Source organism: Oncorhynchus masou, chromosome 32 (assembly GCF_036934945.1).
Source record: "Oncorhynchus masou masou isolate Uvic2021 chromosome 32, UVic_Omas_1.1, whole genome shotgun sequence".
NCBI classification, from domain to species: Eukaryota; Metazoa; Chordata; class Actinopteri; order Salmoniformes; family Salmonidae; genus Oncorhynchus; species Oncorhynchus masou.
The window spans coordinates 9,215,078-9,241,484 of NC_088243.1; the positions used below are offsets into that span (position 1 = coordinate 9,215,078).

Consider the following 26,407-nt stretch of genomic DNA (forward strand, 5'->3'; position numbering starts at 1 on the left):
TACTCCCCTGATATTTATCATTTCATAAAGCTGCTCCATGACAACACTTAAATGATCCCCTCCTGTAAAGACATGCAGAGGCTGAATAACGAGTTCGTCCGGAGCGAGGGAGAGGAGAGATAAATCAGAGAAGGAGGTGAAGGAGATGATCGAGCCGCCCTCCCTGCTCAATAGCCATGCTCTAAAGCAATGCAAATCAATGCATACTGTTAGACAGGGTAAGATGGGGGGAGGGGTGAGATATTGGACCGAGTTAACAACCGAGTTAACAACCGTGAAGAGATGTCGCCAGGGAAATATCATGGTTGGCGTTTGAAAGAAAGGCTTTGATAAAGACAGCAGAAGTTTTTCCATTACCCGGCTAAGTAAAGAGTGAAAGATAATGAGCTGGCAGTCGCTCAGATCAGAACTAAACTGTACAGTATAATGTTTAATACTACACTGTACTGTATAATGATGACTACTACACTGTACAGTATAATGATGACTAATACACTGTACAGTATAATGATGAATACTACACTGTACAGTATAATGATGAATACTACACTGTACTGTATAATGATGAATACTACACTGTACAGTATAATGATGAATACTACACTGTACAGTATAATGATTAATACTACACTGTACTGTATAATGATGAATACTACACTGTACAGTATAATGTTTAATACTACACTGTACAGTATAATGATGAATACTACACTGTACAGTATAATGATGAATACTACACTGTGCAGTATAATGTTTAATACTACACTGTACAGTATAATGATGAATACTACACTGTGCAGTATAATGATGAATACTACACTGTACTGTATAATGATGAATACTACACTGTACAGTATAATGTTTAATACTACACTGTACAGTATAATGATTAATACTACACTGTACAGTATAATGATGAATACTACACTGTACTGTATAATGATGAATACTACACTGTACTGTATAATGATGAATACTACACTGTACTGTATAATGATGAATACTACACTGTACAGTATAATGATTAATACTACACTGTACAGTATAATGATGAATACTACACTGTACAGTATAATGATTAATACTACACTGTACAGTACAATGATGAAGAACTACACTGTACATTACAATGATGAAGAACTACACTGTACAGTACAATGATGAAGAACTACACTGCACAGTACAATGATGAAGAACTACACTGTACACTACAATGATGAAGAACTACACTGTACAGTACAATGATTAATACTACACTGTACAGTATAATGATGAATACTACACTGTACTGTATAATGATGAATACTACACTGTACTGTATAATGATGAATACTACACTGTACTGTATAATGATGAATACTACACTGTACAGTACAATGATGAAGAACTACACTGTACATTACAATGATGAAGAACTACACTGTACAGTACAATGATGAAGAACTACACTGCACAGTACAATGATGAAGAACTACACTGTACACTACAATGATGAAGAACTACACTGTACAGTACAATGATGAAGAACTACACTGTACAGTGCGGTGAAGAATAACTAAACTGTACAGTATAATGCATACATTTCAGAGGGGAGCTTCTCTTTTGTTTTTCTACTGTGCCTGGATATGAACTCAAAGGAAAACTTTACATTTAAAGGTCCTTTATGTATGTTTTCCCTTTTATACTCAAGATTTTCTAGTAAGTCAATAGGAAATGTAAGATTGTGTATGACATTTTCAATTTTATATTTGTCATTGTTCTCTGACCTCATTGTTCTATCAAATAGGGGGGGAATTATATTGAAACTAATTATCTTATTCGTCTGTGTGTTTTTGTCCACTTCCTGTCTGTGTCCGTGTGTTTGTACCTGTGTTTCTGTTTCTCCTTTCTTTTGTGTATTTTGTTTTGTTCTTATTCCGCCATGTGTTTGGCCCATGAAGCAGACGCCAGACGACATGGTGTCTTCAGCAGAGTGTTCCAGTGATGACGAGGACCTGGAGGAGTGTGACTCTGGCCGTGCAGGTGGGCTAGGTTAGTTTCCCTCTGCTTGCTCTCACGCTGCTCTATCTCTCACTCCATGCACACCTGAGGATCAAGCACTGCATCCTATAAAGCATCGTAACCCCATGGACACACAAAGTGTAACTTCCAAAGATAGGAACCCAAAGGACAAATTATGGCAAGACTGGAGATTTGTTACGGTAAAATCTGACTGAATTACAGACAACATAATACATCGCAAAGTGGAAAATAGTGAAATCCATCATGGACTATTCATATTATAAAATCATATATGTTGCTTTCAAAAACACTGTAAACCATGCTAGTTTGATGATTTACACTTGCCCATGGGGTCATCTGAAGTGGTTAACATGGTCACCAAAACACATGCAAACGTTGTCCTCTCAGCGTTGAATGAGAGAGAGAGAAAAAAGACACAGTTAGTGTGAAGATGTGCCATGTTCTCTGTGTTGATGCATCAAAATGTATCATTCCGTGTTCAGGCACAGTGCTCTATCCACTGTCCTGACTTGCATTTTGACTCATGATACATTTTGAGATTCTCTTCTTAAATATTTGCTTTCAGTGAAATTACTGCGTGATTAGATATCTAGCAGGAATTAAAGTATTGACTCATTTATGTGTGTTTGTATTTCATTTTTAAATGTTTCCATATTTAGAGGCTTGCACTGTAAAACATTTAATAGAGAAGAGATATCATCGAATTTCTGTGTAGAGCGCTGTGGTTTTATTGTTGTTGTTTTTGCTTCAAGGTGAACATGTTATCCTGCTGTCTTATTGCAAACCAAATATGAAAAATACAATATTGAGCTAACTTAGACGTTCCAAATCATGTTCCTCTGAGCTTCTTGAGAGAACTTGGGTTTGCCTTATCTTGTTTGGATAAAATCTGAAAAGCCAGTTCTCTGGCACGGAACTGTGTGTACCACAACACCAATATAGAACTGTGGATACCACAACACCAATATAGAACTGTGTGTACCACAACACCAATATAGAACTGTGTGTACCACAACACCAATATAGAACTGTGTGTACCACAACACCAATATAGAACTGTGTGTACCACAACACCAATATAGAACTGTGTGAACCACAATACCAATATAGAACTGTGTGTACCACAACACCAATATAGAACTGTGTGTACCACAACACCAATATAGAACTGTGTGTACCACAACACCAATATAGAACTGTGTGTACCACAACACCAATATAGAACTGTGTGTACCACAACACCAATATAGAACTGTGTGTACCACAACACCAATATAGAACTGTGTGTACCACAACACCAATATAGAACTGTGTGTACCACAACACCAATATAGAACTGTGTGTACCACAACACCAATATAGAACTGTGTGTACCACAACACCAATATAGAACTGTGTGTACCACAACACCAATATAGAACTGTGGATACCACAACACCAATATAGAACTGTGTGTACCACAACACCAATATAGAACTGTGTGTACCACAACACCAATATAGAACTGTGGGTACCACAACACCAATATAGAACTGTGTGTACCACAACACCAATATAGAACTGTGTGTACCACAACACCAATATGGAACTGTGGGTACCACAACACCAATATAGAACTGTGGATACCACAACACCAATATAGAACTGTGTGTACCACAACACCAATATAGAACTGTGGATACCACAACACCAATATAGAACTGTGTGTACCACAACACCAATATAGAACTGTGTGTACCACAACACCAATATAGAACTGTGGGTACCACAACACCAATATAGAACTGTGGATACCACAACACCAATATAGAACTGTGTGTACCACAACACCAATATAGAACTGTGGATACCACAACACCAATATAGAACTGTGTGTACCACAACACCAATATAGAACTGTGTGTACCACAACACCAATATAGAACTGTGTGTACCACAACACCAATATAGAACTGTGTGTACCACAACACCAATATAGAACTGTGTGTACCACAACACCAATATAGAACTGTGGATACCACAACACCAATATAGAACTGTGTGTACCACAACACCAATATAGAACTGTGGATACCACAACACCAATATAGAACTGTGGATACCACAACACCAATATAGCACTGTGTGTACCACAACACCAATATAGAACTGTGGATACCACAACACCAATATAGAACTGTGTGTACCACAACACCAATATAGAACTGTGTGTACCACAACACCAATATAGAACTGTGGATACCACAACACCAATATAGAACTGTGTGTACCACAACACCAATATAGAACTGTGGATACCACAACACCAATATAGAACTGTGTGTACCACAACACCAATATAGAACTGTGTGTACCACAACACCAATATGGAACTGTGGATACCACAACACCAATATAGAACTGTGGATACCACAACACCAATATAGAACTGTGTGTACCACAACACCAATATAGAACTGTGGATACCACAACACCAATATAGAACTGTGTGTACCACAACACCAATATAGAACTGTGTGTACCACAACACCAATATCGAACTGTGTGTACCACAACACCAATATAGAACTGTGGATACCAAAACACCACAACACACATTTTAACCTTTACTGTTTACTTCCCAAAGAAAATTGAAAATTTTAAAGCAAGTTTTGATATAAGCCAGTTAGTCCATCAACATATCCTATAGCTTCAGTTGTATACATGAATCACCCATGGACACGACAGATGTAAGCCAGTTATTCCATCAACATGTCCTGTAGCTTCAGCAATTTACATGAATAAATCCACCTTTTTGAGCCAAGCAAACTGGGTTTGATTGTATTGGCTGTTTGGTATGGCAGGGACACCCACCTCAAGTACTGGCTGTTTGGTATCGCAGGGACACCCACATCAGGTACTGGCTGTTTAGTATGGCAGGGTCACCCATATCAGGTTACTGGCTGTTTAGTATGGCAGGGACACCCACATCATGTACTGGCTGTTTAGTATGGCAGGGACACCCACATCAGGTACTGGCTGTTTAGTATGGCAGGGACACCCATATCAGGTACTGGCTGTTTAGTATGGCAGGGACACCCACATCAGGTACTGGCTGTTTAGTATGGCAGGGACACCCACATCAGGTGCTGGCTGTTTGGTATGGCAGGGACACCCATATCAGGTGCTGGCTGTTTGGTATGGCATGGACAACCATATCAGGTACTGGCTGTTTGGTATGGCAGGGACACCCATATCAGGTGCTGGCTGTTTGGTATGGCAGGGACACCCATATCAGGTACTGGCTGTTTGGTATGGCAGGGACAACCATATCAGGTACTGGCTGTTTGGTATGGCAGGGACACCCACCTCAGGTACTGGCTGTATAGTATGGCAGGGACACCCACATCAGGTACTGGCTGTTTGGTATGGCAGGGACACCCACATCAGGTACTGGCTGTTTGGTATGGCAGGGACACCCATATCAGGTGCTGGCTGTTTGGCATGGCAGGGACACCCACCTCAGGTGCTGGCTGTTTAGTATGGCAGGGACACCCACCTCAGGTACTGGCTGTTAAGTATGGCAGGGACACCCACCTCAGGTACTGGCTGTTTAGTATGGCAGGGACACCCACATCAGGTACTGGCTGTTTGGTATGGCAGGGACACACATATCAGGTTACTGGCTGTTTGGTATGGCAGGGACACCCACATCAGGTGCTGGCTGTTTAGTATGGCAGGGACACCCACATCAGGTACTGGCTGTTTGGTATGGCAGGGACACCCATATCAGGTTACTGGCTGTTTGGTATGGCAGGGACACCCACATCAGGTGCTGGCTGTTTAGTATGGCAGGGACACCCACATCAGGTGCTGGCTGTTTGGTATGGCAGGGACACCCACCTCAGGTGCTGGCTGTTTAGTATGGCAGGGACACCCACCTCAGGTGCTGGCTGTTTAGTATGGCAGGGACACCCACATCAGGTGCTGGCTGTTTAGTATGGCAGGGACACCCACATCAGGTGCTGGCTGTTTGGTATGGCAGGGACACCCACATCAGGTGCTGGCTGTTTGGTATGGCAGGGACACCCATATCAGGTGCTGGCTGTTTGGTATGGCAGGGACACCCACCTCAGGTACTGGCTGTTTGGTATGGCAGGGACACCCACATCAGGTGCTGGCTGTTTGGTATGGCAGGGACACCCACATCAGCTGCTGGCTGTTTGGTGTGGCAGGGACACCCATATCAGGTACTGGCTGTTTGGTATGGCAGGGACACCCACCTCAGGTGCTGGCTGTTTAGTATGGCAGGGACACCCACCTCAGGTGCTGGCTGTTTGGTATGGCAGGGACACCCACATCAGGTGCTAGGTGCTGGCTGTTTAGTATGGCAGGGACACCCACCTCAGGTGCTGGCTGTTTAGTATGGCAGGGACACCCACATCAGGTACTGGCTGTTTAGTATGGCAGGGACACCCACATCAGGTACTGGCTGTTTGGTATGGCAGGGACACCCACATCAGGTGCTGGCTGTTTAGTATGGCAGGGACACCCACATCAGGTGCTGGCTGTTTAGTATGGCAGGGACACCCACCTCAGGTGCTGGCTGTTTAGTATGGCAGGGACACCCACATCAGGTACTGGCTGTTTGGTATGGCAGGGACACCCACATCAGGTACTGGCTGTTTGGTATGGCAGGGACAACCATATCAGGTACTGGCTGTTTGGTATGGCAGGGACACCCATATCAGGTTACTGGCTGTTTAGTATGGCAGGGACACCCACATCAGGTGCTGGCTGTTTGGTATGGCAGGGACACCCACCTCAGGTACTGGCTGTTTGGTATGGCAGGGACACCCACATCAGGTGCTGGCTGTTTAGTATGGCAGGGACACCCATATCAGGTACTGGCTGTTTAGTATGGCAGGGACACCCACATCAGGTACTGGCTGTTTAGTATGGCAGGGACACCCACATCAGGTACTGGCTGTTTGGTATGGCAGGGACACCCACCTCAGGTACTGGCTGTTTAGTATGGCAGGGACACCCACATCAGGTGCTGGCTGTTTAGTATGGCAGGGACACCCACATCAGGTACTGGCTGTTTAGTATGGCAGGGACACCCACATCAGGTACTGGCTGTTTAGTATGGCAGAGACACCCACATCAGGTACTGGCTGTTTAGTATGGCAGGGACACCCACATCAGGTACTGGCTGTTTAGTATGGCAGGGACAACCACATCAGGTACTGGCTGTTTAGTATGGCAGGGACACCCACATCAGGTGCCCTATAGATGCTTTTATTTGTGGCTCTAAATGTGGCCAATAAGAAGTAAAGTGCCTTAGTGTATCTCAGGTACCTCACCTGGCATTGCTCAAATGACAGACGACGAGACGGTCCCATGCTGCTCAGACCAAGGTGTTATCAGAAATATCTGATTATCGTCCTCTGAGTGGTCAATTCCAATTCCTCCCAAAGTTTCTATGAGAGATAGCAGTGCTAAAGAGCCCATGTCTGATCTCTACTATAGCCCTCTGAGCTCTCCAGGTCTCTGAGGACAGATATCATCAGAGCCCCAGTCATCCAATCATCATATGTTTACACAGAAATTCACACCATTCTAGCCCCGACATCAGTTGACGTGGACAGCTGCATGCTACGTGGTCTCGATATTTATTTTCCGTCATTTTCGTGAGTGAAGCATGTGAGGGATGTTTTTATTTTGTATACTTTCGTTTGACGTTTTGTATGTGACAGGCTCTTTTATATGTTCGGTTCTCTTGGCTTCCGGATTGTGTTGGTTTTGTTTTGAGTCGTTGTCTTTATCTATCTGCCAATTATCTGAAATACGACATGCCTGTTGTCTCGCCTCATCATGTGCAGCATGAATTTTCGGTGGTTGAAAAAATTGTTTTCCTCATCTCTTTTAGAGCCTTTGTTGCCATGAGGCTTTTTAGAGCAAAACGTTCCTGTGTTTTGATAATCAAAGCAAATAAAAAGGCAACAAAATATGTTCTTGTCATCAACTTTTTGGGCCTCAAGCAGGCAGCCATAACATCTAACTGAAGAAAGTTGTGAATTAAGAATGATATCTTTTTAACCTCCCCTCCTCCCTTCGTTCACTACCTACCTTATTGTCCTCCTAAAGCCCTCCCCCTTCCTTGTCAAGCCATTCTGCATTTAAATTGGTTTCAATGAAGATGACATGAAGATTATTTTATTGCCACAAAGTATATATGCTTTCCTCTTTTGAGCTGCTGTCATTTTGTGGCACACATTAACAGTAGTGGCTAACTCAACCTTAACCCTTCCTCTTCCGGGTCACCTCCCGGTGACCTCCATCCCTTCAAAGCATGAACTCTAATTGGCTCATGTGTGTCTGACCCTTGACCCCTAACTCGCCATTTATACTAACTTTGCTTTGTCTTCCGGTCACTTTGAGTTCCACACAACATTACCTATTGCGACATCGTCTCTCTTTCTGTTCTGCACTTGTCTGTTTTTGTCTGTCCCTCTGTCCGTTTGTCTGTCTTTCTGTCCGTTTGTCTGTGTTTCTGTTTTGAGGCGTCGTCATGTGACTCTGTCCTCTGTTTGTAAAACTGTTTTGTATTCCCCTTTTCCCCTTAAAGGAATTCCATAAGACAGATACCACTGGTGATGATAATTACACACATTTTAAACTAATAACATAGATTTTATTAATTGATAGGAGATGAAATACCATCACACTCTAAACCTGCTATTCCAATGATAACTGCACAGTAGTGGTAATTTGCAGTACACTCTACATACCCATCTCAAACACCAAAGAAAATGCAGTCCCAGTGCAAAACTGCAGCAACAGAGATATGCACTGTGGGACCGTATTAATGATGCACTTTGGGGCCGTACATGTTGCTGTAGACACAGTGTGGCTGTTTTAATTAAGGGATATTTTGGCGTTTATTCGGTAATTAAAACGGCGTATGACATCAGTCAAACTGTGCAAAAGTGAAACCGAAACTCCCTGTTGATGGTTAAGAAAAGGCATTCATTCTGAGGGGTTTAGGTTTGGGATAAAAATAATAATAAAACAAAATGTGTTCAGGCATCTCTCCGATGGTTGCAACAACTCTGTGTTTCACTCTGAAGACAAGAAAATGTAATTATCACATAGGAAAGTGCAAACTCTCTCCAGAGAACGTATTAGCTATGTGACTCGTCCATCTGTCCACATATCTAAAGGTTCGCTTTCAGTCAGTCAACTTCGATAAAAAAATATTATGGGGAATCGCACGGTCGTGACTTGGCCTGACAAGGCCAATGAAATCACCACCTCGCTGGAAGCCAAGCCTTCCACAGGTGATAAGCCTGAGGCTCGGATTCATCCCTTCAATTATTCCACTCTACACCATTACACCAATGTACACTATTACTGTGTGAACAGGAATGATTCAGGCCACTCAAACAACCAATTGGAAAACAAGCCTGTCTTACGTTCAGCCAACTAAACTGTCCCAAAGTGGTAGAGCAGGTTCACCCCCTGGACGTTGTGTGCTGAAGTTTGTACTTATTCTTTTCAGTTTCCAAATCACAAACAATAGTTCTACTTAAATTTGCTGGTGCAGTAAGTACGGTGGCTAACCCATAAGAATCCAAGCCCTGTCTAAGCAGGTGGAGGGGGGCTCCGAGATATATAGGAAAGATCTTAAAAGGTAAATTATTTAATTTGGTTGCTTTTCTTATTTTCGTGAAAATGTTGCCTGCTGCCAGCAGAGCCTAGAATAGCATTATGCCATGATAAACTTACACAATTGCGTTGGCTGTAACGCATATTTTCAAAATCTGAGATGACAGTGTTGAAGGCTAAGCTTGTGTTTGAATATTTATTTAATTTGCGATTTTCATGAATAGGAAAAGTTTCCAAGGGCATTTATGTGCGTTATGCTAATTCGTTTGAGGCTATGATTACGATCACGGATCCGGGATTGCTCGTCGCAAGATTAAGTGTATGTTAACTTCCGACTTCAAATGTAAAAAATATAGTTAATATACTTACCATAATAACACATTGAATGTCATTGAATAACAAATTCACTACATGGAACAGCAGATAGTCCCATCAAAAAAACTATAATAATTAAGTATTATATTTTACATGCATTTAACCCCTTCTTTTGTCACTAAACAGTCTCCATATACTGTAGACTTCCATTCATGTTTTCAACTGTTACCGGGGGACAATCAGACGAGTCTTGTGAGGCCGGTGGGGGTCGTAGAGCAAAACAACTGACATGTGCGTATTTTTGAGTCTCACCTTTGGTGTGTAGCCAAAACTGTTTGGATGCTACAGAAGTTGGCAGGTTGGCGCTTGTGGGGGTCGTAGAGCAAAACGGAGAACACCATTGTGTTGGGGGAGTATCTAATTTCCATAAATGGGTATTTTATAGGCCAAACCGTTCTTACACTACAGACAATTTTGTGAGAAGACCATTTTCAGGATGTTTCATGGTCTGACTAGGGATGTGGCAGTAATGAAATTGTCAAGCAAATAACTGTCGGTCTCACGTTAATTGACCGTGAATTAATTCCACACACAGCCTTTGGAACATCCACATTTTAAAAAGTTGAATAAATCCATGTAAGATAGCCTACACCTTCACAATAAATTCATTATTTATTTTTGACATTCCTAAAGAAGCATGATATGAAGAAAATGTAGTGTATTTCAGAAGAACGGAATCCCATAACCTGAATGGTCCTGTTGTATGGTTATGGATCTGGCTATGTCAAATAGCTGTGGGCTACACTAGTTCATTTAGCACACACGATTTGCTTAGAATTCCTTAGAATTAATGTATTTTATTTCATAGTATGAAGAATACAATTGAACAAAGTTGAATAAAATAGAAAGTATATTTTCTCCATCAATTTGTGGGAGTGCACACATGCGGCTAATGTGTGTTGAGCGGTTAACAACAAAATAGGTACTCCTAAATGCTAAATTTAGAGTTATTGATGTAACTTTAGTTTCTACAAATTATGGGCTATATGTTTAAATTTTTTAATACATTGTCAGGCTGCATCATGCGACTCTAGTGATAATTTGAAAAAAGGCTTGAAAGGCATGAGCTCTGCTTGTTTTTTTTTGCGCAGGCTGTACACACTTCTTCAGTCTCTCATTCCCAATTTGACAAGCACTTGAAAATGCCTCAAATTTCACGAAGGCATCGCCTTTGTGTGGCCGTCATGCACCCTACAAAAATCCATGCGGTTTGCGGGCAGTGGCCTTTGTGCCCTTGGCCTGGAGTGCTGCATTTACCTTTCTCCATGAGTTCTGCACGCTCCGAAGCACCTCTCACTCACAGACTGCAAGTGAAGACAGACACTTTGGGGACGCAACTGCGCGCGCGCCTTAACCAAATCCGAGGTGAATATTGAGGATATTGGTATTCGGTCCAAAATGAATAAACCACGAGCATCAAAACAACTTTTTTACACAATGTGGCTGATGCATCATATCAGTACGTTTTAGCTTTACATGTTGATAAGGTATTAGGCAATTTCTTCACGTTATTAGCGCAGCAATGTGCACGGTAGTAGGATATAAGCGCAGTAGGCAATACGCGTGAATGTTCCATTAGCGGGAAAACACCATCATCAAAATTGACAATTGTTTTATTATGCTAATTAGATTCCCACGGAGCGTGGACATTGACCTTAGGGGGCTAAGAAAGCGACCAAAACTACGATGGAGGCCGGGTCCAGCACCAGGTTGGACCGTCCTGGTTTCCAGGCACAATGCCAGTCTGGCTGGCACAGGCATCGCCCCACTTCTGCCACCTTGCGGGGAAGGAGACAGCCCCCCACACCTAGCTCGGGGATAGGGGGTGGCACGGGATGGGGTCCTTTCTTGCCAGCCGGCCCAAACATCTGTGGTGACAAATGTACCCCCAAGTGGCCAATCAAGGAACCCAGAGAGGACCTTCAGGTAAATGCACCTAAAGCCATTGTTTCAACCCCATTGTTTTGGGGTTTCAAGTGTGTCATGTGCTTCTCATGTTAGTTCAATAAAGTCCCTCCAAAACATTCAGACTCAAGGTTGTCAAGAGAGGAGGAGATAAAAAAGGTTAAAAAAGACCTATTTCTCATCATGGGGCATCATGCCCCCTCAGATGGCCTTTACCGGGAGAATTGCTGCCTGCTCCGACCAATGGCACACATGCGCAATGACGCCCTGGGTAATGGGAACAGTAATGTCGAGGAACAGGCTACAATTCGTTGTACGCCCTCCACGTTTTCTCAGCTTCATCCCGTCGACTGTTCCCCTGGCCTCAGCACCAGTATTAAGGGAGGAAATATACTCCCTGCTCCAGAAACAGGCAATATGATTGGTTCAGCCGGTATTTCCTCGTTTCAAAATGGACGTGGATTTCCGCCCTGTTCTAGACATGCGTGCCTTGAACAAACATCTCAGTTCATATATTCAGGCCCATGCGTCCTGGCGATAGGTTCTCCACCATTGACCTAAAAGACACATACTTTCATGTGCCCATGTACGCGAGTCATGGGAGTTTCCTGAGATTCTACTATGGGGCAATAGCCTATAAGATTTTGTTAGTACTGTTCGACTTGTCCATCTCGCCTCGTGTCTTTTCAAAGGTGATGGACGCAGCTCTGGCACCCATGAGGGGCCAGAGGCTGTGGGTATTGGCCTATCTGGAGTCAAAGGAACCATACGATATTGTGCACATCCAGGTGTCCCAAGTTCAGTCTCTTGGTTTTATTCTAACCAGAAAAAGAGCTGTCTAATCGCACGCATAAATCATTATTTTCTATCCACGGAGAGGCTGTCAGGGTTCCAGCTCTATTGGCCCAATTTTGGTTGAGGCTCACAGTACATTTCCGCCAGATCATGCGCCTACAGGGGATAATGATTTCTATGGTCATTCCCATGCAACTATTGTTGTAAAGGCTGTACCACAGTGGAATACAGTATATTCGGAAAGTATTCAGACCACTTGACTTTTTCCACATTTCGTTAAGTTACAGCCTTATTCTAAAATGTATGTATTTTTTTATTTCCTCGTCAATCTACACACAATAACCCATAATGACATCACAATACCCCATATTGACATCACAATAACTCATAATGACATCACAATACACCATAATGACATATCAAAACAGGTTTTTGGACCTTTTTGAACGGTTATAAAAAAATACAAAACTGAAAAATTACATCTAAAAACGTATTCAGACCCTTTACTCAGTCTTTTGTTGAAGCACCTTTGGCAGCGATTACAACCTCGAGTCTTCTTCGGTATGATGCTACAAGCTTGGCACACCTGTATTTGGGGAGTTTCTCCAATTCTCCTCTGCAGATCCTCTCAAGCTTTGTCAGGTTGGGTGTGGAGAGTTGATGCACAGCTATTTTCAGGTCAAGAGATGTTCGATCAGGTTCAAGTGCGAGCTCTGGCTGGGCCACTCAAGGACATTCAGAGACTTGTCCTGAAGCCACTCCTGCATTGTCCTGGTTGTGTGCTTAGTGTTGGAAGGTGAACCTTCTCTCCAGTCTTATAACTCTGGAGCAGGTTTTCATCAAGGATCTCTCTGTACTTTTCTCCATTCATCTTTCCCGATCCAGACTAGTCTCTAAATTCAATCTTGGTCCCTGCCACTGAAAAACATCCCCACAGCATGATGCTGCCACCACCATGCTTCACCATAGGGATGTTTCCAGGTGTTCTCCAGACGTGACACATGGCATTCAGGCCAAAGACTTCCATCTTTGTTTCATCAGACCAGATAATCTTGTTTCTCATGGTCTGAGAGTACTTTAAGTGCCTTTTGGAAAACTCCAAGCTAGCTGTCATGTGCTTTTTACTGAGGAGTGGCATCCATCTGGCCACTCTATCATAAAGACCTGACTGGTGGAGTGCTGCACAAATGGTTGTCCTTCTGGAAGATTCTCCCGTCTCCACAGAGGAATTCGGTGTGACAATCGGGTTCCTTGTCTCCTCCCTGACCAAGGCCCTTCTCCCCCGATTGCTGTAGGAAGAGTCTTGGTGGTTCCAAACTTCTTCCATTGAAGAATGATGGAAGCCACTGTGTTCTTGGGGTCCTTCAGTGCTGCATACATGTGTTGGTATCCTTCCTCAGATCTGTGCCTTGACACAATCCTGTCTCAGAGCTCTACAGACAATTCCTTCAATCTCATGGCTTGGTTTTGCTCTGACATGCACTGTCAACTGTGGGACCTTATATAGACAGGTGTGTGCCTTTCCAAGTCATGTCCAATCAATAGAATTTACCACAGGGACTCCAAGTTGTAGAAATATCTCAAGGATGATCAATTGAAACAGGATGCACCTGAGCTCAATCCTGAGTCTCATAGAAAAGGTTCTGAAAACATATCTAAATCATTTTTTTTCAGGCAAACATTTCTAAAAACCTGTTTCTGCTTTGTCATTATGGGTTATTGTGTGTAGATTGATGAGGAAAAAAATTATATTTAATACATTTTATAATAAGGCTGTAACATAACATAATGTGGGGGGTCTGAATAATTTCTGAATGCACTGTACATCAACAGTCAGTGGGAGCTCAGTCCCTTCCCGTCCTCACCTTGGCTCCCTGCTGCTGTGGAGCACGTTTCCTTTCCCTTCGGGCTGTGCATGTTCCCGGTAGCCTCAACTCATGCATGTTCCCGGTAGCCTCAACTCAGTGCATGTTCCCGGTAGCCTCAACTCAGTGCATGTTCACGGTTGCCTCAACTCAGTGCATGTTCACGGTTGCCTCAACTCAGTGCATGTTCAACTCAGTGCATGTTTGTAGCCTCAACTCAGTGCATGTTCACGGTTGTCTCAGTGCATGTTCATGGTTGCCTCAACTCAGTGCATGTTCACGGTTGCGGGTGCGGCTTTGCTATCCAGTAATGGGAAATGTTCGCAGGGCCGTTTATGTTTCTTGCAGGGGACCCGAGTGCCCTGTTGTGAACAGGCACTCTGACGCACCATTGGCCTCGGACCCTCCTTTATGTGTTTCCACAAGTGGAGATTTGATTCCTACCTGCCTGGCCCCTGAGGCCCATAGGAACCAAATGTTATTACTACCATTCAGTCCGCAAGGGCGCCCTCCACAAGTGGGTTGTATGAGTATAAGTGGCAAGTGTTTGAACTCTGGTGTCAATATTAATAAGTACTTGTTCCATTTCAGTGCTCTATGAGGGACATCCTTATGTTCCTACAGGAGCTTTTCCAGCAGGGACGTGTAAAAAGTATTGATGGTCTCAGACATTTGACGGAGCACCAGTTGCTAAACATATTGAGCCCACAAGGGACCTGGTTTTGGAGCCACTGTGTGCGGCCCCCTTTGAGCCTCTGGGGTCGGTGGATCTGAAGATCCTCTCCTACTAAACTTCCCTGCTAATGGCTTTGGCCTCAGCACATTACCTGTGCATAAATCAAATCAAAGTTTATTTGTCACGTGTGCTCAATACAATACTTACAGTGAAATGCTTACTTACAAGCCCTAACCAACAGTGCCATTTTTGAAGCTCTCAACCTGCTCCCCTACAACCCCACCGATGAGAATGGGGGAGTGCTCGGTCCTCCTTTTCCTGTAGTCCATAATCATCTCCTTTGCCTTGATTACGTTAAGGGATAGGCTGTTATTCTGGCACCACCCCGCCAGGTCCCTGACCTCTTCCCTATAGGCTGTCTCGTCAATGTCGGTAATCAGGCCTACCGCTGTTGTGTCGTCTGCAAACTTAATGATGGTTTTGGAGTTGTGCCTGGCCATGCAGTCGTGGGTGAACAGCGAGTACAGGAAGGGACTGAGCTCGCACCCCTGGGGAGCTTCAGTGTTGAGGATCAGCGTGACAGATATGTTGCTACCTACCCTCAGAACCTGGGGGCGGCCCATCAGGAAGTCCAAGATCCAGTTGCCGAGGGAGGTGTTGAGTCCCAGGATCCTTAGCTTAGTTATGAGCTTGTGCTGAACGCTGAGCTGTAGTCAATGAATAGCATTCTCACGTAGGTGTTCCTTTTGTCCAGATGGGAAAGAACAGTGTGGAGTGCAATAGAGATTGCATCATCTGTGGATCAGTTTGAGCAGCATGCAAATTGGAGCGAGTCTAGGGTTTCTGGGATAATGGTGATAATGTGAGCCATTACCAGCCTTTCAAAGCACTTCATGGCTATGGACGTGAGTGTTACGGGTCCGTAGTCATTTAGGCAGGTTGTCTTTGTGTTCTTGGGCACAGGGACTATGGTGGTCTGCTTGGTATTACAGGCTCAATCAGGGACATGTTGCCAGTTGGTCAGCACATGCCCGGAGCACACGCCCTAGTAATCCGTCTGGCCCCAAAGCCTTGTGTATGTTGACCTGTTTAAAGGTCTTACTCACATCAGCTACAGAGAGCGTGATCACACAGTCGTCTGGAACAGCTGATGATCTCATGCATGCCTCAGTGTTGCTTGCCTCGAAGCAAGCATAGAATTTATTTAGCTCGTCTGGTAGGCTCGTGTCACTGGTCAGCTCGCGGCTGTGCTTCCCTTTGTAGTCTGTAATAGTTTGCAGGCTTGTAAGCAGGAATCAGGAGGATATAATTATCGTCAGATTTACCAAATACAGGGCGAGGGAGAGCTTTGTACGCGTCTCTGTAATTGGAGTAAAGGTGCTCTAGAATTTCTTTCCCTCTGGTTGCGCATGTAACATACTGATAGGAAATAGGTAAAACTGATTTAAGTTTCCCTGCATTAAAGTCCCCAGCCACTATGAGCTCCGCCTCTGGGTGAGCGGTTTCCTGTTTGCTTATATAGCTGACTGACTGCAGTCTTAGTGCCAGCATCTGTCTGTGGTGGTAAATAAACAGCCCCGAAAAAAATAGATGAAAACTCTCTTGGCAAATAGTGTGGTCTACTGCTCATCATCAGATACTCTACTTCAGGTGAGCAAAATCTAGAGACTTCCTTAGATTTCGTGCATCAGCTGTTGTTTACAAATATACACAGACCACGCCCTTCGTCTTACCGGAGTGTGCTGTTCTATCTAGCCGGTGCTGCGTATATCCCACCAGCTGAATGTTTTCCATGTTTTCACTCTGCCACGATTTGGTGAAAGATAAGATATAACAGTTTTTAATGTTCCATTGGTAGGATATTCGTGATCATACCTATTCTAATTTATTGACCAATGATTGTACGTTGGCAAGTAATATTGATGGTAAGGGCAAATTTCCCAATTGCCGTGGGCGGATCCTTACGAGGCACCCCGCCCTGTGTCCTCTATACCTGTGTCTCTTTCTCTTGCCAATGACAGGGATTTCGGCCTTCTGTCCGGCGTCTGAAGTACATCCTGTGCGTCCTGCTTGATGAAGAAAAAATCTTAGTCTAATCCGAAGTGATGGATCGCTGTCCTGATATCCAGAAGCTCTTTTTTGACATAAGATGTGGTGGCAGAAACATTTGTTACAAATAACGTACCCCCCCCCAACATAATAGCACAATTGGTTCGGCGCCCGTAAAACGGCTGCCATTTCTTCCATCTCCATCTTACACCCTTCCTGTCAGCCCAGGCGACTCTAAGGTGACATTGCATCCAAATACAGCCTTCGCAGCAAAAATCATAACCATGTCCTAAAGGTCCATAACTTTTGATCTATTTCCCTATTTGCCTCCTCATTTTGCTTCTGAAGGGCGATAGAGTTTACATGCCCTGTGTCCAATGCTAGCTTTACGCCTGTACATTGAACAGAACGGGATATCCGGTTATGTGAGTCGTTTTTTTTGGCTAATCCAGCTCACGACAGGGCATTCTCTAAGCAGTGTCTCTCCCACTGGATTGTGGAAGCTATCTCCCTGGCATATAACAGCAAGAGGTAAGGGTTTACCTAGCGGTGTAGCGCCCAGGGGTCTGGCAGCGTATTGGTTGTTGTTTAAAAGATATAATATAGAAGATATTTGGCGCTGCGGTGAGTTGGACGTTGCTGGGATGTCACTGCTCCCAGTGTAACCCACAGGGTGTTTAGGGCTGGGACAGGGAAACGTCACCAGGCAGCATGCCATGTGCTCAATGCCCAGAATACCGTATCTGGCGTGGTCAGGTCTGGGTGGTCTGCCATGGACCGTTTCATTTAGTTTCCATGGGGGGCAGCTTGGGGCGTGATTATATTTCTCCAGAGTATGTTGTACCGATGTTTACCTCCTTCAGGGAACAGTATTTAGTGTCATAATGTTACGATTTTAGGTGTCTATAAATAGTGCTTCAGACTGGCCTCACAAGCAGGACTAAGTGCTGATCTAAGGAAAGTCTCTTTCTTATGAAATAGTATTAGGATTATTATTATTATTATTATTATCTTCCCACCAATCACCATCTATTCCACAGTATACTTACAGCCAGATATTATAATCTAACTACACCTATATTTTGTGATTGTTCCTTGTAATAATATGTTGTCTTTGAACCTGGGTGGTCTAAACACTTAAAGACTATGTTAGACCTTTGAGCCAAAGCCTCCTGCATAGTGGAACCATGCAGTCACACTGCTGAACACGCTGCTGTCAGAAAGACTTGAAGATATGTGAGGACAGAGGATGCTAACGCCCTGCCGCTAAACTCTAGCAATTAAAGATAGTGTTTAGAAAAGGAATATAACACTGCTCATGGCTAAGACATTCCTTGGCATCATTCTTAAAGTAAACAGTCATTTGTCACCGGCATTCGAATGAACAATGTTTTCACAACTCTAAACGATGCCAGCAATATTGGCAGTGTTAATGTAGTTGCCAGCACAGAATTTAATTGTTCAACATTTTAAATGTGTCGCTTTAAAATGAGCTGAACTTTTTTTTTGCTTGAAGACAGACTGAATGTTGATGAGTTACCGAAGTGTTCTGAAAAGACCAGGGACTGAATGGTGATGAGTTAACATAGTGTTCTGAAAAGACCAGGGAGGGAATGTTGATGAGTTACCATAGTGTTCTGAAAAGACCAGGGACTGAATGGTGATGAGTTAACATAGTGTTCTGAAAAGACCAGGGAGGGAATGTTGATGAGTTACCATAGTGTTCTGAAAAGACCAGGGAGGGAATGTTGATGAGTTAACATAGTGTTCTGAAAAGACCAGGGAGGGAATGTTGATGAGTTACCATAGTGTTCTGAAAAGACCAGGGACTGAATGGTGATGAGTTAACATAGTGTTCTGAAAAGACTAGGGACTGAATGTTGATGAGTTAACATAGTGTTCTGAAAAGACCAGGGACTGAATGTTGATGAGTTACCATAGTGTTCTGAAAAGACTAGGGACTGAATGTTGATGAGTTACCATAGTGTTCTGAAAAGACCAGGGAGGGAATGTTGATGAAAAGAAAATACCAGGGAGGGAATGTTGATGAGTTACCATAGTGTTCTGAAAATACCAGGGACTGAATGTTGATGAGTTACCGTAGTGTTCTGAAAATACCAGGGATGGAATGTTGATGAGTTTAGTGTTCTGAAAATACCAGGGATGGAATGTTGATGAGTTACCATAGTGTTCTGAAAAGACCAGAGACAGACAGTTAATTAGACAGCCTTAAATCAAACTCTGTCGCAATCTTACCTTAAGATATAACACCGTTTTCTTGAGATATGGGTGCTTTATTGAATGTATAACTTGTTGCCGATCCTCCCTTCGGTATCAATGTATGATTTGCACAAATGTTTGAGGGATGCACGTGTGTGGGATGCACATGTGTATTTCAAGTTCAGATTTGGTCCATTTCACAAACAAGCAAGACAGGAGTCAACAGTGGCAGAGATTAAAGACCATCTCTCATCGACAGACCCCTCCTAGTTTATCAGACACAGCCAGGCTACAACATACACGGAGTGTTCAAAACATAAAGAACACCTGCTCTTTCCATGACATACACTGACCAGGTTAATCCAGGTGAAAGTTATGATCCCTTATTGATGTCACTTGTTAAATCCACTTCAATCAGTGTAGATGAAGGGGAGGAGTCAGGTTAAATAAATATGTTGAGACAATTCAGAGGGTGAATGGGCAAGACAAAATATTTAAGTGCCTTTGAATGGGGTAGCGTAGTAGGTGCGAGGCGCACCAGTTTGGGTGGGTCAAAAACTTCGACATTGCGGGGTTTTGCACATTCGGTTTCCTGTGTGTACCAAGAATGGCCCACCACCCAAAGGACATCCAGCCAACTTGACACAACTGTTGGAAGCCATTGAGTCAACATGGACCAGCATCCCGGTTAAACGCTATCAACAGCTTTTAGAGTCCATGCCCCAACGAATTGAGGGCAAAGCTCAATATTAGGAAGGTGTTAGTAATGGGAGAGTAATGGGAGAGTAATGTGAGAGTAATGTGAGAAGAGATTGGAGTAACTTGGAATTTACAACACTTCCACTCTTACATGTCAAGGCACAAGGCGAGACCCAAATGTAGACACAGGAGGCAGATGGTTGGAATCTTACAATGTTTATTCATCCAAAGGGGTAGGCAAGAGAATGGTCGTGGACAGCCAAAAAGGTGATAAATCCAGTTCAGAGTCCAGGAGGGACAGAGTGGCAGACAGGCTCATGGTCAAGGCAGGCAGAATGGTCAGGCAGGAGGGTACAGAGTCCAGAAACAGGCAAGGGTCAAACTGTGAGGACTAGAATAAGGAGAATAAAAAAGCAGGAGAACGGGGAAAAAACAGAGACACAGGAAACACAGGGATAAATACACTGGGGAAGATCAGTGACACCTGGAGGGGGTGGAGACAATCACAAGGACAGGTGAAACAGATCAGGCGTGACATTAAAGGGTTTTGGTTCTACGTTTTTGGTTCTAGATTGTGAGTGTCACGTCAGTCAGGGAGAGTAAAATCACCTGAATGACCGAACATCATCACTGTGAACAGGGTAATTAAACGTAATCAACAAATGGATAAATCACAATTAAAAGCCACTGTCATTTTATCAAAACCTCTACTTATCCACTTCAAATAACCAGTCTTCATGAGAATTTCATAGCCTCTGAATTCTTATACATTATGCATATTAGCACGAAGGTAAGTAGACATCATTAGCATAGTCTTTGTATAAGATTGAAGAGAAAAAAATGTGTAAAACATACAGTGGAATTTGTATTTTTGAACCTCACAATGATCCTTTTGATTCTTCAAAGCCAGTCACTGTCTCAGTATTCTGTTTGTAGTGAGAGGATCTAGCGCGTTACGGCAGGATAACGTGTACGTTAATTATCGGGAAGCAAGTACAGGGAGTGAATTTAATGAATAAACGAGCATGGACCGAAACACGAGTAGCGTACAGACATGAAAAATATAAAGAGAAACAACAACACCTGAGGAAAGAAGCAAAGGGAGTGACAGATATCGGGGAGGTAATAAGGAAGGTGATGGAGTCCAGGTGAGTCTCATGAGGCGCAGGTGCATTTAATAATGATGACAGATGTGTGTAATAATGAGTAAACTGGTGACAACAAGCGCCAGAGAGGTGGAGCTGGAGTAGACGTGACAGGCGTCTTAAGGCCTGTTTCAATTATCCTCTATATGGCTGGCCAGTCCCAGGTTAAGGTTAAGGGTTAGGGTTAGGGTTACGTTTAGGGTTCGGATAACGGTTAAGGTTAGGGTTAGGGCTAGGGTTACGTTTAGGGTTCGGATAACGGTTAAGGTTAAGGGTTAGGGCTAGGGTTACGTTTAGGGTTCGGATAACGGTTAAGGTTAAGGGTTAGGGTTAGGGTTACGTTTAGGGTTCGGATAACGGTTAAGGTTAAGGGTTAGGGCTAGGGTTACGTTTAGGGTTCGGATAACGGTTAAGGTTAAGGGTTAGGGTTAGGGCTAGGGTTACGTTTAGGGTTCGGATAACGGTTAAGGTTAAGGGTTAGGGCTAGGGTTACGTTTAGGGTTCGGATAACGGTTAAGGTTAGGGTTAGGGTTATTGTTATGTTTAGGGTTAGGATAACGGTTAAGGTTAGGGTTAGGATAACGGTTAGGGTTAGGATTAGGGCTAGGGTTACGTTTAGGGTTCGGATAACGGTTAAGGTTAGGGTTAGGGTTATTGTTATGTTTAGGGTTAAGATAACGGTTAAGGTTAGGGTTAGGGCTAGGGTTACGATTAGGGTTCAGATAACGGTTAAGGTTAAGGGTTAGGGTTAGGGCTAGGGTTACGTTTAGGGTTCGGATAACGGTTAAGGTTAAGGGTTAGGGTTAGGGCTAGGGTTAGGATTAGGGTTCGGATAACGGTTAAGGTTAGGGTTAGGGTTATTGTTATGTTTAGGGTTAGGATAACGGTTAAGGTTAGGGTTAGGATTAGGGCTAGGGTTACGTTTAGGGTTCGGATAACGTTTAAGGTTAGGGTTAGGATTAGGGCTAGGGTTACATTTAGGGTTAGGATAACGGTTAAGATTAGGGCTAGGGTTACGTTTATGGTTAGGATAACGGTTAAGATTAGGGCTAGGGTTAGGAAAAGGGTTAGGGTTAGGGTTACGTTTAGGGTTAGGATAAAGGTTAAGATTAGGGCTAGGGTTACGTTTAGGGTTAGGATAATGGTTAAGGTTAGGGCTAGGGTTACGTTTAGGGTTAGGATAACGGTTAAGGTTAGGGCTAGGGTTACGTTTAGGGTTAGGATAATGGTTAAAGTTAGGGCTAGGGTTACGTTTAGGGTTAGGATAACGGTTAAGGTTAGGGCTAGGGTTACGTTTAGGGTTAGGATAACGGTTAAGGTTAGGGTTAGGGTTACGTTTAGGGTTAGGATAATGGTTAAGGTTAGGGCTAGGGTTACGTTTAGGGTTAGGATAACGGTTAAGGTTAGGGTTAGGGTTACGTTTAGGGTTAGGATAATGGTTAAGGTTAGGGTTAGGGAAAGGGTTACGTTTAGGGTTAGGATAACGGTTAAGGTTAGGGTTAGGGTTACGTTTAGGGTTAGGATAACGGTTAAGGTTAGGGTTAGGGAAAGGGTTACGTTTAGGGTTAGGATAACGGTTAAGGTTAGGGTTAGGGTTACGTTTAGGGTTAGGATAATGGTTAAGGTTAGGGTTAGGGAAAGGGTTACGTTTAGGGTTAGGATAACGGTTAAGGTTAGGGTTAGGGTTACGTTTAGGGTTAGGATAATGGTTAAGGTTAGGGTTAGGGAAAGGGTTACGTTTAGGGTTAGGATAACGGTTAAGGTTAGGGTTAGGGTTACGTTTAGGGTTAGGATAACGGTTAAGGTTAGGATTAGGGTTACGTTTAGGGTTAGGATAACGGTTAAGGTTAGGGTTAGGGTTACGTTTAGGGTTAGGATAACGGTTAAGGTTAGGATTAGGGTTACGTTTAGGGTTAGGATAAGGTTAGGGTTAGGGTTGGTAGAGAGTTGAAATGTTACTGATAGTCTGTCGATCATCTACAGAAGGACTATCCAAATGAAGTGTTTCCCAGACAGGTAGTAAATCCCTGGTGAAAGACATGGAGCCGAGGATACATGTCACTGGTCATGGCCTAGCTCACCGAGGTGCTAGAGAGGTGGAGCAGGACTCCTCAGGCTCTGCTAGGGGTTGCAATAGTGCTACATCTGTTAGACACGGAGGTGAACCCTCAACTCTCAGATGGCAGTCAGTGAAGACCAGACAATCATTTATTGCTATAAATCAGGAAGCACACTTATTGATCCCCAAAATACTTGCAACATCTGCTCTTCTATATGGTTCTCCTCCCAAGTAGAATATCAAAACATAGCGTTTCTCTGCACTATACGAGAGAAGAAAGCAATACAAAACCAGCTTCAGACACACTTATGGGCATGGCGTGAATTACAGGTAGCCATTGGAGGGGGGGGGGGGGGGGCTCAGCTCCCCTGAGTGAGATGTTAGTTCCCCTAAATGCAACAAAATTCAACTTTAGGGAGTCTCTAAATAATCCTAATTTAACCATTCTCCTATTTGTTTAAAATGCAGTGGTAAATATGTTTTACAGTGGTAAATGTGAAAATAAAATCTTCTACTGAAACCAACACCCCCACGTCGCTGTCATGGTTTAAACTCTATATTTCTATGCCGCTTCGCTGTCCATCCAGTAATGCTGAATTTCAACTTCTGCTCCTTTACGGATAGATGTTCCTTTGTACTTCCTCATTTTCACCATTTGTTTGCCATGTGTCCTTGATTAAAAAAAGCCTTTATTATAAATTCATTAGATTTATCCCATGATTTATCATTGTTTGCTTAAGTCAGTCAGCTGTTTAGAGCGCTCATTGAGTTGTTTTTCAGGTGCACAGTGGGTAATGTTGTTCTCCATGACCAGAAGTAGTAGAACCATTTATAGAACTTCATTAATTTCTATCAATATATGTTTTCTTTCCTGGATCAGTTGACGATGGTCGAAAAATATCACTGGACAACTAGCTTACAGCTAGACACCAATGCGCATCCAATCCATTCAACAAGTATAGGTTAATGACAGTAGGACTACAGTTGACTCTTTCTGTTAGAAGCTTTCGATTTTTACAATGGCACAAGCCTATATTACACTGAACAAAAATATATCATTTAAAGTGCTGGTCACCGTTTTCATGAGTTGAAAGAAAATAACTCAGAAATGTTCCATACACACAAAATCTCTCAAATCGTGTGCATAAACTTGTTTAAATTCCTGTTAAGGAGCATTTTATCGGCCTGACTCCCAAGTGGGTGGATCTATGCCCTTCCAGGCCCACCCATAGCTGAGCCCCTGCCCAGTCATGTGACATCCATAGATTAGGGCCTAATGAATATATTTAAATTGACAGTTTTACTGATATGAACTTTAACTCAGCAAAAATTTTAAAATGGTTGCAAAGTCACGTTGATATTATTTTTTTTGTACCCTTGAGAAATGGTTTCACTGCAAAACCTAATGAAATGTTACCTAGGCATTTTCCAAAACCTCCAAGATCCATGATTCATACAGGGTTGAAGTTCAATGTTTTAAATCAAAATGTGAAATGCTTAATAATGACAAATAACACAGTCATAAATGTCATTAATGTAAGGAAAGATAGTGTTGTAGGTCACATGATTTGTGAAAACTCCAGTCATTAATTCATGGCTTATGGTGTAAACATGTTTTGATTCAGCTCATGTATTATATTGAACGTAAGCTACCTGTTCTGCGTGAGTTGATGTGTTTAAAATAGCCTTGGCTGAGAGGGTAGACTACTGGCAGTAGTGTAGGCGTAGTGGAGGGTAAAACCATCTTTAAAGCTTTTTTTACCACGACTGGCAACCACTTATTTATTTATAACACTACATCACTGGCAACCAGCTATTTCAAGTTCATCGTCATACACATTGTAGCCTAATCTAGTAAAATCACCATGTGTGTCAGGATGACCATTCTGTTTTTCCAGGGACAGTTTCAATCCTTATTTCAGGTGTCCCAACTTTTCAGCCAACAAAAAAAGGTACATTTTTTGGCAAGACACATCAATTAGGCCTATTCGATGACAATTGCTGAATGTCATTAGACACACTTTTGGTGTTTTGTAATAGATTTCTATTTCAATGCATCACATGGCACGAGTATACATGCAGTCTGGATGCTGCAAATATTTTGGAGTGGATGACCATGCCTACTTTTTGAAGATGTTTGTTTGACAATCAGATGAAAATATTGTGTTCAAAATTGTGTTGCCACAACAAAAGGAAATACCTTTTTACCGTTTAAATAATGTCTTTATTAGGCCGATGAAAATAAGTTGCATTCAATAGAGACCCCCCCCCCTGAATGTCATGGTGTAATTCACACTCTGGTTATGGGTGAAATCTGTCAGTGTCCTCTGCCTCCTCCACTGTGCGCAGTGCTGTCTGTTTTTACAAGATAACAGCTCCTGTATCTGTCTTCAGAGTGCTTCTCAGACATTCGCGAGCTACTATCTCACTCAGGGAAGGATTGTTTACCCTCATATGCCAATATTAATGTTCCATTTGACATTGCACAATTTTATGATGCGATGAATTGCATCCACAAGAATAATATCTCGCTGTACACACCTCTGTAGCTGTCCACACCTCTGTAGCTGTCCACACCTCTGTAGCTGTACACACCTCTGTAGCTGTCCACACCTCTGTAGCTGTCCACACCTCTGTAGCTGTCCAGACCTCTGTAGCTGTCCACACCTCTGTAGCTGTCCACACCTCTGTAGCTGTACACACCTCTGTAGCTGTACACACCTCTGTAGCTGTCCACACCTCTGTAGCTGTCCACACCTCTGTAGCTGAGTGACATTGACATGATGAAATGTGTCAGAACAACCTCAAAATGAAGTCAAGCTCCTGGTGAAATTACCGATAATAACGAAAAAATTATCTTGTTAGTGAGATCCTCAGTTTAAAGTGTTTATCAGATACATTTTGTCTGCGTTTAACTTTAAAAAAAAATACAACAAAGAGTTTCATA

The 26,407-nt window shown here is 43.0% G+C and overlaps 1 protein-coding gene across 1 annotated transcript in view; it reads left to right on the top strand.

The window, feature by feature from the left end:
- Positions 1 to 26,407, top strand: part of LOC135525527 (neurexin-3a-beta-like) — a 347,678-nt gene that overhangs the window by 314,371 nt on the left and 6,900 nt on the right. The window contains exon 6 of the mRNA XM_064953198.1: positions 1,941 to 2,022. Within this exon, the coding sequence (XP_064809270.1) occupies positions 1,941 to 2,022 (82 nt within the window). The remainder of the gene's footprint in view (positions 1 to 1,940; positions 2,023 to 26,407) is intronic.